The sequence below is a fragment of the Poecilia latipinna genome, unplaced genomic scaffold (assembly GCF_001443285.1).
Source record: "Poecilia latipinna isolate Pla-1442-1.1 unplaced genomic scaffold, P_latipinna-1.0 Scaffold555, whole genome shotgun sequence".
NCBI classification, from domain to species: Eukaryota; Metazoa; Chordata; class Actinopteri; order Cyprinodontiformes; family Poeciliidae; genus Poecilia; species Poecilia latipinna.
In genome coordinates, this window is record NW_015113171.1 from 131,169 (window position 1) to 144,456 (window position 13,288).

At 40.0% G+C, this 13,288-nt stretch overlaps 1 protein-coding gene across 1 annotated transcript in view; it reads right to left on the reverse strand.

Moving 5' to 3' along the window:
- The window catches only part of LOC106953005 (microtubule-associated protein 1B-like), a 73,524-nt gene extending 63,916 nt beyond the window's left edge, over positions 1-9,608 (reverse strand). The window contains exons 1-2 of the mRNA XM_015041485.1: positions 9,333-9,608; positions 4,354-4,455 (exon numbers count right to left, since the gene is read on the reverse strand). Of these exons, the coding sequence (XP_014896971.1) occupies positions 4,354-4,455; positions 9,333-9,591 (361 nt within the window). The 5' untranslated portion in view covers positions 9,592-9,608. The remainder of the gene's footprint in view (positions 1-4,353; positions 4,456-9,332) is intronic.
- Positions 9,609-13,288: the final 3,680 nt, after the last annotated feature.

The following is a 13,288-nucleotide window of genomic DNA, read 5'->3' on the forward strand; positions in this document are numbered from 1 at the left end:
TGTACTTAAGTACAGTAACGAAGTACTTGTACTTCGTTACTTCCCACCACTGGCACAGAGGAGTCCACAGGAAAACAGAAGGGACGGTGGATACCGTTCATATGTTTGCAGGAAAACTTCTGTCTGCTTTTTTCAGTCTTTCTGTTGGACACCATGTAAGTTGAGGCTCTTATGGAGGAAGAGAGGATGTGGGGTTTTGGAGTTAGACAGGTGAATGACTGGACTCTTTATACAGTCCAGTCACAGCTGTTACAGCGAGGAGAAGACTCCAAGTTGGCTATTTTCAGTATCAGGGAAGTGTCTGAAATGAAGTCAGAGGAAGCGCAAAGAGGGCAGCTAACTAAAGGGAAGCTGTTTTCTACGACGTCTCGAGAAACGTCTGTGGCATAGTGAGGCTGAGGGAGAGAAACACTGAACAGAGAGCAGCAAAGCTCCTATATATTCTCTCATTGGGAGCTTTTCACATGTTTGATTCAGGGCAGGCAGGATTCAGAAATGTTTTACCTGTATTACCTTCTTTTTAGGCGGACTAGAGTTCGCTGGTTCGTAACCAGTTTCATTACAAGTTCCAATCTCCTCAAATGAACCGATCTTTCTAGGCAATCAAACTGGAGTTTGACTAAAGCGGACTAAACAGGGCTGGTGTGAATGAGCCCAAAGTCTGCACACACAATAAGTCCTGAAAATCATGACAACTTCGGATTAGATTTATGTTTCAGCCGCAGCACTAGCACTCATCATCAGCCATCAAAGGCGTCAGCGTCTTACTCAGGTGTTGGAGTAACAACGCCCTTAGAGTGGTGAGGTTTGGGAAACTGTAGTCAGTGATTTTTACAAAAGAGTAATGGATTCAATATGTTCGAATGACAAACTCAGCTTTTGATGAACTGTATGATGCGTGAGACCTTTTATGGAGCCAACTACACATTGTCCAAAGAGGCTGTTGCCTATTGGCTCAATCCTGCTATATGCAAACTGGCAAGACTAGCGAGACGCGAAAAAAGTGCTTCGATTGCATTTGCATTTTTGAGAAATACACAAATTTTGATATGGGTAAAAAACCACCACATATTAGCGCTAAAACATTTTATCAAGGGATTTTTTTTTATTGCAGTGTTTCCATTAAGCACATTTATTTTCCTAAGTCCAATTTTATGGTCAATGGAAGCGCAGCATCAAAAGTACAATGGACGTAAAAGCAAATTTTCCCCAAACTTGACAAGGCTGGACAAGAGAAAAACACATTTGCAAGATCGTAAGATAACATCGCTCACAAACATCTACCATGTTTGGGAAAATCTGTGAATGCTGAATTTTTGACTTCCACTGATGTTCATCAAAAACCAACCCTAGTTGCCAAGCTTCCTTCGTGTTGGTTGGTAATTAATCATCATCTGGTTGAACTGAACTATTGATATTTGAAATTCAAGACCTTTGGAAGGAGATGAGTTGTACAAAATCACCCAGCTTAACAGATGTGTGAAAAAATGCTGTGTCATTTTGTGCTTACTGCAGCTTCTGCATAGCAATGTCTTTCTAGTGCAGTTACAATCAGGCCTGAGTCTGTTGTCACGCCTCTGACTGTGTGTGTGTGTGTGTGTGTGTGTGTGTGTGTGTGTGTGTGTGCGTGTGTGTGTGTGTGTGTGTGTGTGTGTGTGTGTGTGTGAGATTGAGTGTGTGTGTGAAAGATCCATGAACCCCTTTTCTGACAGATGATTCAGCATTTTTAGTATTTTCATCCCATCCTGGAGACAGCGAGAACACACCCATAGAGACACTGCAGCACTCAGTCAGCTGTCTACTTGATATGACACACTGACAGTCAAATACTATGAAATATGGTGAAAATGGATCAAAATGTGACATCTTCTTTCATTTTCCATCATATTTGTTGCCTTTTCAAACTAATAATTGTGTTGGGGGTTTTTTTAGAAGAAAGTAGCCGCATCTCCATTACAAATGTGCACAATTTCTGTCAATATTCCACGAATGTGGAAAATACTACAATTTCTCAATTCACAATCAAAACATCTATGATAAGTAATGATAAGTCATTAAAAAACATGATGCGCCATCATCCTCCTACTACTTCCTGTTTTCTTTGTGGTTTCCACCAGTAGTAACATCTGGATACTGGTAGAATATCGCAGCTTTCTTGCTGAAATACACTAATGTCGATACAGACAACAGACCACCTCATCCTGGCGCAAAATTATTTTTGTCGAAAAGTGAATTTTATTTATTATTATTTTCGTAATTCCAATCTGCGCAATTACATGGTCAATGGGAACGGAGCTAGTAATAAAACCATTCCTGCTGGGATGTGTTGGCCAGGCAGGTGTGCCATCACCTTTTCATTTACGTCATATGCTGCTAATAAATATAGAAACCCGGTTGATGACACTCCTATATCACTTTCTCTATCGCTGCCTCCTGGTTTAAAGATAATAAAGTCTAATTACAACCAGCGCTCCAGCTGATAATTTCCTGCCGTGTAAATTTCTCACCCAGAAATAACGTGAGGTGAAAAAACTGAGACAACCAGCTCCACAGGACGATTAGCAACACCTGAACCAAAAGGATGACAATAAAAACATCGACCTTCATTCAGTCCAACGACTGGCAATCAGTCAGACATTGGCATATAATACGCATCTGCACAGGTCAACCAAAAGTGTTAATGCCCTTTAAACTGTTTTTTCCTCCCCACTTTGGTTAATGTATCTTATTGGGATTTAATTCAAGGTAGTGCACAAATATGAAGACAAAAATTACTTAAAAGTAAAATCTGAAAAGTGGAGAATTACATAAAACCCACTTTATGTATTTTAAGTTTAGCTAGTAAGTTTTCAAAAGTTTGCTGGAAGACTAGCGTAAATGGCATTCGGGGATGACAAGATGAAGCGTTGTCATGACGACGTACTAAAAGGGAAGTGTCGTAATGGATGGGAGGTTCTTAAAGAGACAGGGGCCAATTTCAAGGTGTCAAAAGACGCGAGGTCAGATTTCTTTTAAGTTGTTTTAGATATGTACTTAACATAAACGCAAAGCAACATTTGGCATATTACAAACAATCAACTAAATACTTACAATCTGTTAGTGATCAATAGTTTTCTGTTTAGATAGGAATTATGATATTAAAATATCGCCAACTTTAAAAGTCGTCCCAAAACCCACAAAAATATTTGCGTTCCAAACTCTCAACACGAATATTAAAAAAAAATATACAGTCAAGGCAAAACCAATCAAATGTATTTGTGGCACACATTTAAAGTAGGAATGCACCGATTCACCTTTTCCACTTCCGATACTGATACCGATATCTGAGCTTTAGTATCAGCCGATACCGATCCACTACAGAAAAACCATGCTGAATTGACTTCAAATTACTCTTTTTTTCTTAAACACAGACATAACTGTAGTTAATTAAAAATGTATTTGATAACTCAAATACATCGGTATGGAACAGTGAAATACACAACTAGCTTCACAAGCTGGATCAAAGAACAACACAATTTCCATTTGTTCAGTCAGTGCTATTAAGAGTACAACAGTCAATGTAAAATAAATAATAGAGAAAATGCAGCTGACAAAAGCAATGTTTGACTGCCTTGGTCTTAAAAATAAACTGCAACAAACCATCTTTCAGGTGGTTCAGAAAATGAAATTAGGAATTCAAAATATAATGTAAAAAAAACCGATAAAGCATGACATTGCTCAGAATCAGACTGAATAGATCTGTCCTTACAGATTGGGTACATTGATATCGATACCTGATCTAGAATTTTTATCAATATGGGAACCGAAACAGATGTTAATATTGGGTCGGTGCATCTCTAATCTAAAGTCACTCTCTTTTATTTTATGAGGGAGTGGAACAGAATTGTGGTCTGAATTCTGATCATGTAACGATGTCGTATTTCAAATTTGATACTTAGACACAGATTTCATTAAATGACTTTTTAAGCTGCAGACGGACACTCTGATATAGATTTCTGATATATTCAGAAAAATTTAAAAAAATTTATTCAACTTCAGTCACAAATTTCTATTTCTATTTTTACTTGTAAAACTATATGAAAACTAAACGTAATTTTCGCGCCCGTGGTTTCTCACATAAAAATCCCCACAAAACACATTGACATATTTGGTTGCCACGGAAACGTGGAAAAGTTCAAAAGGTAGAAAAACTTTTGCTGAGAACTTAGGTTTCTTGCTGAATGCCGTTATTAAAGTTGTCTTATTTTATTTCTTGCTGCTTTCTGAATCTACCAGAAAAAGCAGCACTAAGTGGTTTCCAGCAAGTCATCACCAGTTCCCCAGCTTACAGGGGGGGGAGCACATCCAACTGACCTCTGACCTTGGAGGAAAAATGGGCTGAGTGGCGAGTTATAAACAGCTGCAGCTGCTGGTCAAGGTCGCAGCTCTTCAAATTGACGTCCCAGGATCGAATTCCTGCAGGGAAGGAAAAGAAAAGAGCTTTTAAGGTCAAACGAAGTACTGGAGGGCATATGTGAAAATAATAATAATAATGAAACCATCTCTAGGATTTTTTTTTTTTTAAATGATCCTGAACAAAACTCATTTGCAGGTTATCAAAGAGGCTGACTTTGGTTAGTTGTTTTTGTGTACATGATGTTAAACTTCACCAACTGTTGCTGCAGCTAATTCACCTTCCTCCTACTTTCTCCCTTCAACAGACTTTTTTGGGGTGTTTTTTCTTAGTATTACCCTGATGTTCTGCCTACTGAGATATTTGATTACAAATATCATCCTATCAGCAGGAGCGACATGACAAATCAGACGTGATTCAGCAATATACAGCCACCTATCAGACTGCTCTGGTTCCGACCAATCCACACCGACACATTCTTCAGAAGTTCACCGAGACGGACGCATTTCATCCAGATCTACCCTGCAGATCTCCAACAACGGCAAAAACATGTAAATATGACCTATTTTAGGATAGAAACGTTGCACTTTGATGTAAATATATATATATATATATCTTTCATCTGTGTGTAGCAGTGTGTGTGTGTGTTTTAAAACACCTTCAGCCAAAGCAGAACGAGGTGTGAAAAGTCACAGTTTCATGTCAGCACATATGCTGATGGAGGAGCTTTCATCTTCCCAACTTTAAAGCCACAGAGCTCATTCTACATCCAGAGCTGATCCGTGGAGACGCTATGTGTGCAAAATGGAGGAAATTCACATTTTCTGATCTGACTTGGTCAAAATTAGGAGGAATGTTTCTAAGGCTTGTAGGGTTTAATAGAAAATGGAAACATCATTTACTGTTTATTGTGTTTTCTGGTTTTCAGCGAGTGTTATTGTAATTCAGGTTAGTTCAGAGGTGTCACAAAGTGCGGCTCGGGGCTCATTTGTGTCCCGACTACGATTCATACGAATCCAAATTTGACCCGTCTAGCACAAGTGGTTGATGCCAAAATCATCTTTTATATAATTTGTTAAACTTGGTTAAATATTAGCAAGCATTTTGAAAGAAAGTGACCAAAAATTCTATTTTTATAACAGGGAATAAATTAGTTCAACTGAGAAAAAAAAATTGAAAACTAGATGCTTTTCTATTAATACAGCAAACGTGCAACATCTTTAAAAAAAATAATAATAATAATTGATCTACAATCAATAAAAAAAAAAAAAGTTGGACTACCTTATTTGCTTCATTTTAATTATTTTCTTTGAGTGATTTGTTCAGATTTTTTTATTTGTTTAGTCATTGGATGTTTGGAAGAATAGTCCCTATTTGCATGCTGTGAAGCTGGAAGGACATTAGCTCTTACTTTTTTTTTTTACTTTTGGACAGTTGCTATGACTCGTAACTATGGCATCAGGGGATTGTTTTTAAAACTGGGAGATGTTAGCAATATTGTCTAGCAGAATGAAGTTCCGGGACCCGAATCATAGGCTGCGTTCACACTGCAGCCTGATTTTTTTGATCCAGATTTCAGATTTTAATTCAGATGTTTTTTTAAATTAGATTTTTTTTTTTTTTTTTTTTTTTTTACCGTGGTTGTTCACTCTTCCAAATATATGCGACCTGGCAAACGACGGGCAAACGACCTGAAAGTGTCCTTAACAGTAGAGGGCGCAATAGCGTCAGCGTTCTCAGTGTTCTCCCCACCACCATAAAAAGAAGTAGTGCTCAGTGTTTACGGAAGTAAACATGGAGGCTAACGGTGGAGCTTAGCTTACACATTTGAAGTTGTTGTCCGACCGGAGCCAGAATATTAACAACTTAATCCTCATCATAGTCCGTCATGGTTGTTGTTTTTCTTCCCGCTTGCGCGTATTAGGGCGCAGAATAGTGACGTTTGTCGAGTAATAGTGATGTTCAGGTCAGATGAACGCGGCCTGGACTTTAGGTCACATTTGAATCGGATATGTATCGGATACCTAAACAGCCTGAGTCGCATTTGAAAAGTATCTGACCTGTGCTGTTCAGACTTTCAGGAAAAGATCAGATACAAGTTGAATTACGTCCAAAAAAATTGAAATTGGGTCACTTCAGGCTGCAGTGTGAACGTAGCCACAGTCTGGGGTTTCCTCCCACAATGCATAATGCTAGCTAATTGGTTATTCTAAATTACCCATGTATATAAGTGTGTATCTATGTATATGAATAATGGATGGCTGTATGGATTTCACATTGGCTGCAGGCGATGAAACGAGCACAGCAAGTAGACACTCAGAACCAAACTGCACCACATTAGGAGATTCCAGTTCACTATTCTTTACTGTAAACATGTCCAAATTTAAAACGGTAGGGAAAAGATCCAAAGTCGAAGAACCTCTATAGCATCAGGCAAAAATATTCATACCTCTGTAATTTATTCAGATTTTAGGCCCATTGCTACCAATAACTTAAAAAAAGCTAATTCAGAATTACTTTACTTCAAAAGCAGTCAGTCATGCAACGAATCTGAACAGGCCTCTGACTGGAGATGCAAATCTTTCCCAATTTTTAGTGTCACGATTCGATTCAGACACAATTTTCCATTCAGAAATCAATTTTTCTGTTTAAATTATACGACTGACAAGAGGAAAAACCAATGTTGCACATAAAATTTTAGCTTCAGGAGGCTTGAGGATCCCCGGAAATCAAACTAAATCTGTGCAGACTTCAAAACACAGACGCAGTGTGTACGTAATAGCAGCTCACACACACTGAGTCATTCTGAAAACACCAGGCGGGGTGAAACTATCTGTGCTTTAATAAGCTGAGTGGGTGTGAGCCTGCCACACACAAGGTGATCCGTCAGCTCCCGGGGGTCCGAACAGCAACGCAGAGGTCAGGGGGGACGGAGAGAGTTGGTATGGCGTTACACCGCCATCTCACACCCTAATCTGAACCAGAGAACAAGCAGCCTGTGACAACGGCGCCGCGGGAAATCGCTGACAGGCATTTTCCTGGAAATGCAAGCGTTTAAAAATCCATGCGGTTAACTTATAGCAGGTGTCAGGCTGTGTGAAGCTGGCTGCGGTTCTTCGTGAGGAGGAGCAGCGATGTACCCAGGTTTGTGTCAAAGTGGTGTCATCTTCCTTTAAAGCTGTGACGACGACTTTACAAGAGACAGATTCTAGTTCAAACATTCTGTAATATCCAGAGTAGGGCTGAAACGATTAGTCGACTTAACCGCGATGAATCGATTATCGAAATAATCGTCAACTAATTTAGTAACCAATTAATTGTTAGTTGGAGTATATGTTCTCAAAGAAAAAGTTTTAGCTTCACCCAGTTCAAATTCACCAAATTTTGTGATAATTTGCATCGTCATCGTACTTTAATCCTGTGGAGATGAAATTACGAGACAAAAATTGTATTTCAAAAATTCTGCAATGTCCAGAGTAGGGCTGTAACGACTGAAATAATCATCAATTAACCCAGTATAGAGAAAAAGCACTTTTTACTGAGAAAATCGACATATTCACAGCAGCAATTAAGCCAAAACTGCACAAAATATTCAGACATTTTGTGTTTAATATAAAAACACTGTTGTTTATGAAAATGTTTTCTCCAAAACTCCTCGAGTGGCAGTTTTAGCTTCACTAAATTCACTAAAGGAATGCCATGTTATTGCATTTTAGTAAATAAGATGTTTATTTTCACATTAGAAAAGGAATTTGTGAATATGGGCTGGAAAATGAGCAGATCATGACCGACATATTTGTTTGTTGCAGGCGGTACCGTCCAGCTGATGCTCTTCTGCCACAACTGATAAAAAGTTTTTGGATGTCAAGGTTTGACCGTGGACTTATCGATCTGCAACTCACCATCTTGCCAACGGCTACGGTCTCTAAATGGATAGAAAATGGTTGTCAAGATGTCGTTGACGTTTATCCCCAGGTCAATCGATATGTACCGCTCCCAACCAAAAACAACCAATCAGAGCCAGGAGGAGGAAGGTCTTAGCGCTGTTAATCAACCTCGTGTACTTGCTGCTCAATAATGGCAGACAAACAATACACGGTTACAGGAAAACCGTGGTTATGCTAACTAGCCTGAACATTCACCCTCAGCACCACACTGAGGGTGATTGACAGCCCTAAGACCCGCCTCCTGAATGTGATTGGTTGTTTCTAGCACTGGGAGAAGATGGAGGAGCTCAGTTTTTCTTTTTTCAAAGACTGTCTCATCCCATATTGTAACAACATAGTGACAGTTTCAACAAATATGTCAAGAAAAAAAGTTAGACTATAGCTTGAATAACTCGTACCCAGTGAGTTATTATAGCTAGCAGCTCTTAATAGACTCAAAAAACAGCTGAAATGGACAGAACCCAGATCATTTGTGTGGCTCATTGTGATGTACTCAACCTAAATAAATAAAAAATGTTCCCCCTCTTTTGTGCACTTTCTACAAACTTTGGAAATGCTGAAGACTACACAGTCTTAGAAGGAGTGGTGTTTTTCTTGTCTGTGTACATTGGTTAGAGGAAGAAGTACACAATTGGGTAATATCTTTACTGTCCTGTCAAATAATAATAATGCGGTGAAGTCACGCTTTATAACTACCACTACAGTCAATCCTATAAGGAAATAACAAACGTATTTTGTAGCTCCTAGCTTGAATGATAGCATCACATTTGATGAAAATGATTGTTTTAGTCCCGTGGTGCAATGCTGCAGCAACTGCCATCCTGTTCAATGCGTCAAACCATTTCTCTCCCGCTGATGTTTCCCATCTCCAAACCTTCCTTTCGACTTTTAATCCCTAACAGCGCAGCATTGAATGCGAGCTGCCAAAAAAAGCGATTTAAAAAAAAAAAAAAAAGTGACTTTAGAGCTCGGTCGGGTCCAGCAGTACTCACCCCGCTCTATCTGCGCTCTGGCGGTGTCCAGCTGCTGCTCCGTGCCGATCTGCCCGATCACTATCAGCATGTAGTAGCCGCTCCGATTGAACGGCAGCCCGCGTCGCTGCCTTCCTCCTCTACGGCGGTGCTGTAGCCTCTCCTCGGACCCCGGAACGGCCGAGTCCTCGTCCTCCTCCACCACCGGGAGCGCACCTCGCGCGGGCATCTCCATGGCAACAGCCCCCAGAGCCGACGCCGGGGCCGACTCCATCGCCATGACAACTACCGTGTGTGTGTGTGTGTGTGTGTGAGAGAGAGAGAGAGAGAGAAGGGAGGCGCGTGGAAGGGCTGGAGGAGGGGTGAGGAGGGCGGCGTGGACAGATGCAGAGAGGTGAGGGAGCGGGCTGGAGGTGCGGGGGGCGGGGGGACGCCACGGAAAATCACAAATCAGCATTATTTCTAAACAAGAAATAATGCTTGTTTAGAAGCATTATTTTAAATTATACACATTATTTTTAAAATAATGTGTATAAATGCCATAAACATGCAAATGTGCGCTGGTATGACAATTTGTAAAAATGGGAAACTGTCGAACTGGGCTACAAAAAATTATGGCAATCCTCTTATGAATTGTAGGTCTGACCGGCTAAAATGTTGCAAAGATTGCCTTGAAAGTGAGAATGTGTGGAGGGATTGTTCTCAGATCAGGTTACAAACTGCACTTAGTTTGCCCAGATAAGGTTTTCACCAATTACAAAACTTTGTTCAATGGCGTCTAATATGACCTCTTAAATTCCACAAACACAAGTTTAAAGGGGCAGTATTGTGTGTTTTCCAGGCACATGGTGCCATTTTGTAGCATAATCAAGTAACTGTCAACTTTATAAAAAAAAGTCAGATAGATAGATAGATAGATAGATAGATAGATAGATAGATAGATAGATAGATAGATAGATAGATAGATAGATAGATAGATAGATAGATAGATAGATAGAAAATATTATTTAAAATTTTTTACTTCCTAATTTAACACCTTGAAATTGGGCCTCCATCTCTTTAAGAAACTCCTGTTCTTTCTGAAATGGTCCATTCACACCAAATGCGTTTTGAGCGTCAGGTGCATCTGGTCTATGTGGATGCGCGTCGAGGGCTCGTGGAAACGCATCTCGAGCGTCTAGCGCAGCGCAATTCAAATGTACCAAAAGTCTATGTGGAGTGTTGGATGCGCTCAATGCATCAAATGCCCCAAATGGTTCAAACTGCACCACACTAGCCGCTCAAAACACACCGCAATGGCCATTAGCGTGCCTTCGATGCACCTCCACATAGACATTGATGCGCCTGACGCTCAAAACGCAATTGGTGTGAACTCACTGAAACTCCGCCTTCAGAAAGTCATCACAACGTGGCTCCTCTATTAACTCTTTGACAACATTTTTCCAGCGCTACAATGAGAAGCTGGTATAGTGAGCTCAGCAGATGCACAGGTGCACCAGGTGTTTGCTAATTGCTGCTGGCTTGTCTGAAGGAGCTGAGAGGGGGAGTCACGGTGGAGGGCTGCTCTGTCCCTTTAAATAGAAGATGGAGGAGAGGGGAAGATGGACGAGGGTGGAAAAGGGAGGAAGGGGGGAGATGAGAGAGAGAGAGAGAGAAGGAGAGGGAGACACCAACACACATGTTGCACAAAATGAAATCCCACAGTGGGAGCATTTTAATAAACGGTGACATTCTAGATGAAATGCTACGACTGCTTTAAGTAGGATTTATTATTAAACCTGGATCAGACTGCCAGGCATTAAAAAACCCTGAGTCTTCATTTAGGATTCAGATGATATATGAATGTAGCCACTGCTGTGCGATGAATGCACAGGGCTTAATGATGGGGAGAAAGTTGGGGGAAAGAAAACACTCTGTCCTGACTTCAAATGTCTTTTCACGCACACTGAGGGAGACACTGACAAAGGAAGAAAGAGACAATGCATGAGACTTAAAATAGCCTCTTGGCTCTCAGGAAATGAGCCCTCTTCAGCTTCTCTCCTGGCTGATTTGACCTTGGAAAAGTTCGGCTTCCCTGAATGAACTGCCAGCACCACACAGAGAGGATGAGGATCGGGAGTTGCTCTATTCAGGCAGAATTTTTCTAACAGTACAGGGGCGACAAGGGAATGTTGAGGACTGTTGAGGACTTATGTTTGATTAAAATATATGTGTGTGTGTGTGTGGGTGTGTGTGTGTGTGTGCGTGTGTGCGTGCGTGTGTGTGTGTGTGTGTATAAACTTAATATGCAGATTAGATGCACAATAGGTCTGTAAATTAGGTATGATTCATCAACTTAGATATTCAGCTCAGCTGCTTTTGCAAGAGCTCCATGGAAAGGCAAAAATGAACAATCTATAAAATCCTGCTATAGTAGTATGAAGATACCTTGTATGGATTTTTTTTTTCTTTGCCTCAGTCCTAACTTTCTGTCAGTGAGTCAGCACTTCATTGTGTGCGCGGCTACTGCACAGTAGTGCTGCCATCTAGTGGTATAGCCGTGTGTATGAACGCTCTGTCCCAGTGGAGCTCTGAAGCTCTAAAGCGCATCTGTTGGTTAGCGCTGATTCACCAGAGCGTGCAGCGCCCTCTGGTGGCCAATTAAGGCCTTTGTTCAAAAATTGGGAATAAATTTCCGCCACAAAAAGCTCAGAAATTCTTAGATTGATCTCATAAATTCATAAAAAACGTTTATTTTTCTGAAATACTTCATTTAAAAAAGAAAAAAATCGGAGATTTTGAAGCAAGTTTTAAACTTCTAAAAGTTAGAAAATGTAGGTAAAAAAAATAAATTGCAAAACAAATTTGTAGGTTTTGAGAATTATTTTTATAAGTATTTCTTCCACACACAGTGAAATTATTCCATGTCTGTGAAGGACTTGCAACACTGAACGCGCCCCGCTGCCTTAATGGTAACTGGACTTCTTTCTAAAGCCGTATTGAGAAACTTTAGAGTTAACTAATAAACATTTTCATATTAGGGTTGTCTACAAGCTGCAATTAGTCAATAATTATCTATCAATAGGAGAAAAAAAACTGCCTTTCTGCTCAGATAGCTGAGCAGTCTGGATGATGGTTGTGTCTGACATGCAAGAAAAATATAGGAGTGTACAGCCTGGATTGACAGAAAGAGAGCTGAGGTGGCAGCGTCGGGTTAAATTGATATTCCTCCACAGACTCACAGCAGACACAGGTCACGAAGCTCTGGCAATGAACAAAAAGTGTTGGAAATACTGTGAACAGAGTTACAGCAACGTGGTTAAACATGATGCTCTGATCAGTTTTTTGGCTCGTCAGTTTCGATGGATGGCCATTTTGGTAATATTTGCACTTAGGGTAAAATGTGTGAGACGTTCAAGGCTTGGGATATTATTTCATAACCCAACTCTGCTTTAAGGAGTGGGCATTATACGACGTCATATTTGGGTCATTGTAGATGATAATAAAAAATGGAACAGTAAACTCAATTCATTTCAGAAAATTTCTGAGTTTGAGTTTGAAAAGTCAAAGATTTGCTTGAAAATAATGAGGAATGTGTCACAGAAATTGATTTAAACTAAGAAAATGTTTGACTTTTGAATCTCAGAAATTTCCAACTTTTTTCTAGAATATTTCTGAGATTATTCTGAAAATTTTTGGTGAAAATTTACTCTTTTTTTTCTATGTGCAATGACCCCAATATGTTTTGTATTATATTATATTTCCAGGCACGAAGAGCCATTTTGTACTGCAATCAAATTTTGTATTAAAAATAACTGAAATTTGAAATTTGATTTGACCTCTGCCAATTCAGATTGGCAGAGGTCAATCTGAATTGGCCTCTGCTTCTTTAAAAAAGCCTCTCCTCTTTCACCACAGCAATGCTCCTCCATGAGTTAACAACCGTTTAAGAGCGAAGTGGTTCATAAGATGGATGGTACCGGCTAATTACTGGACAC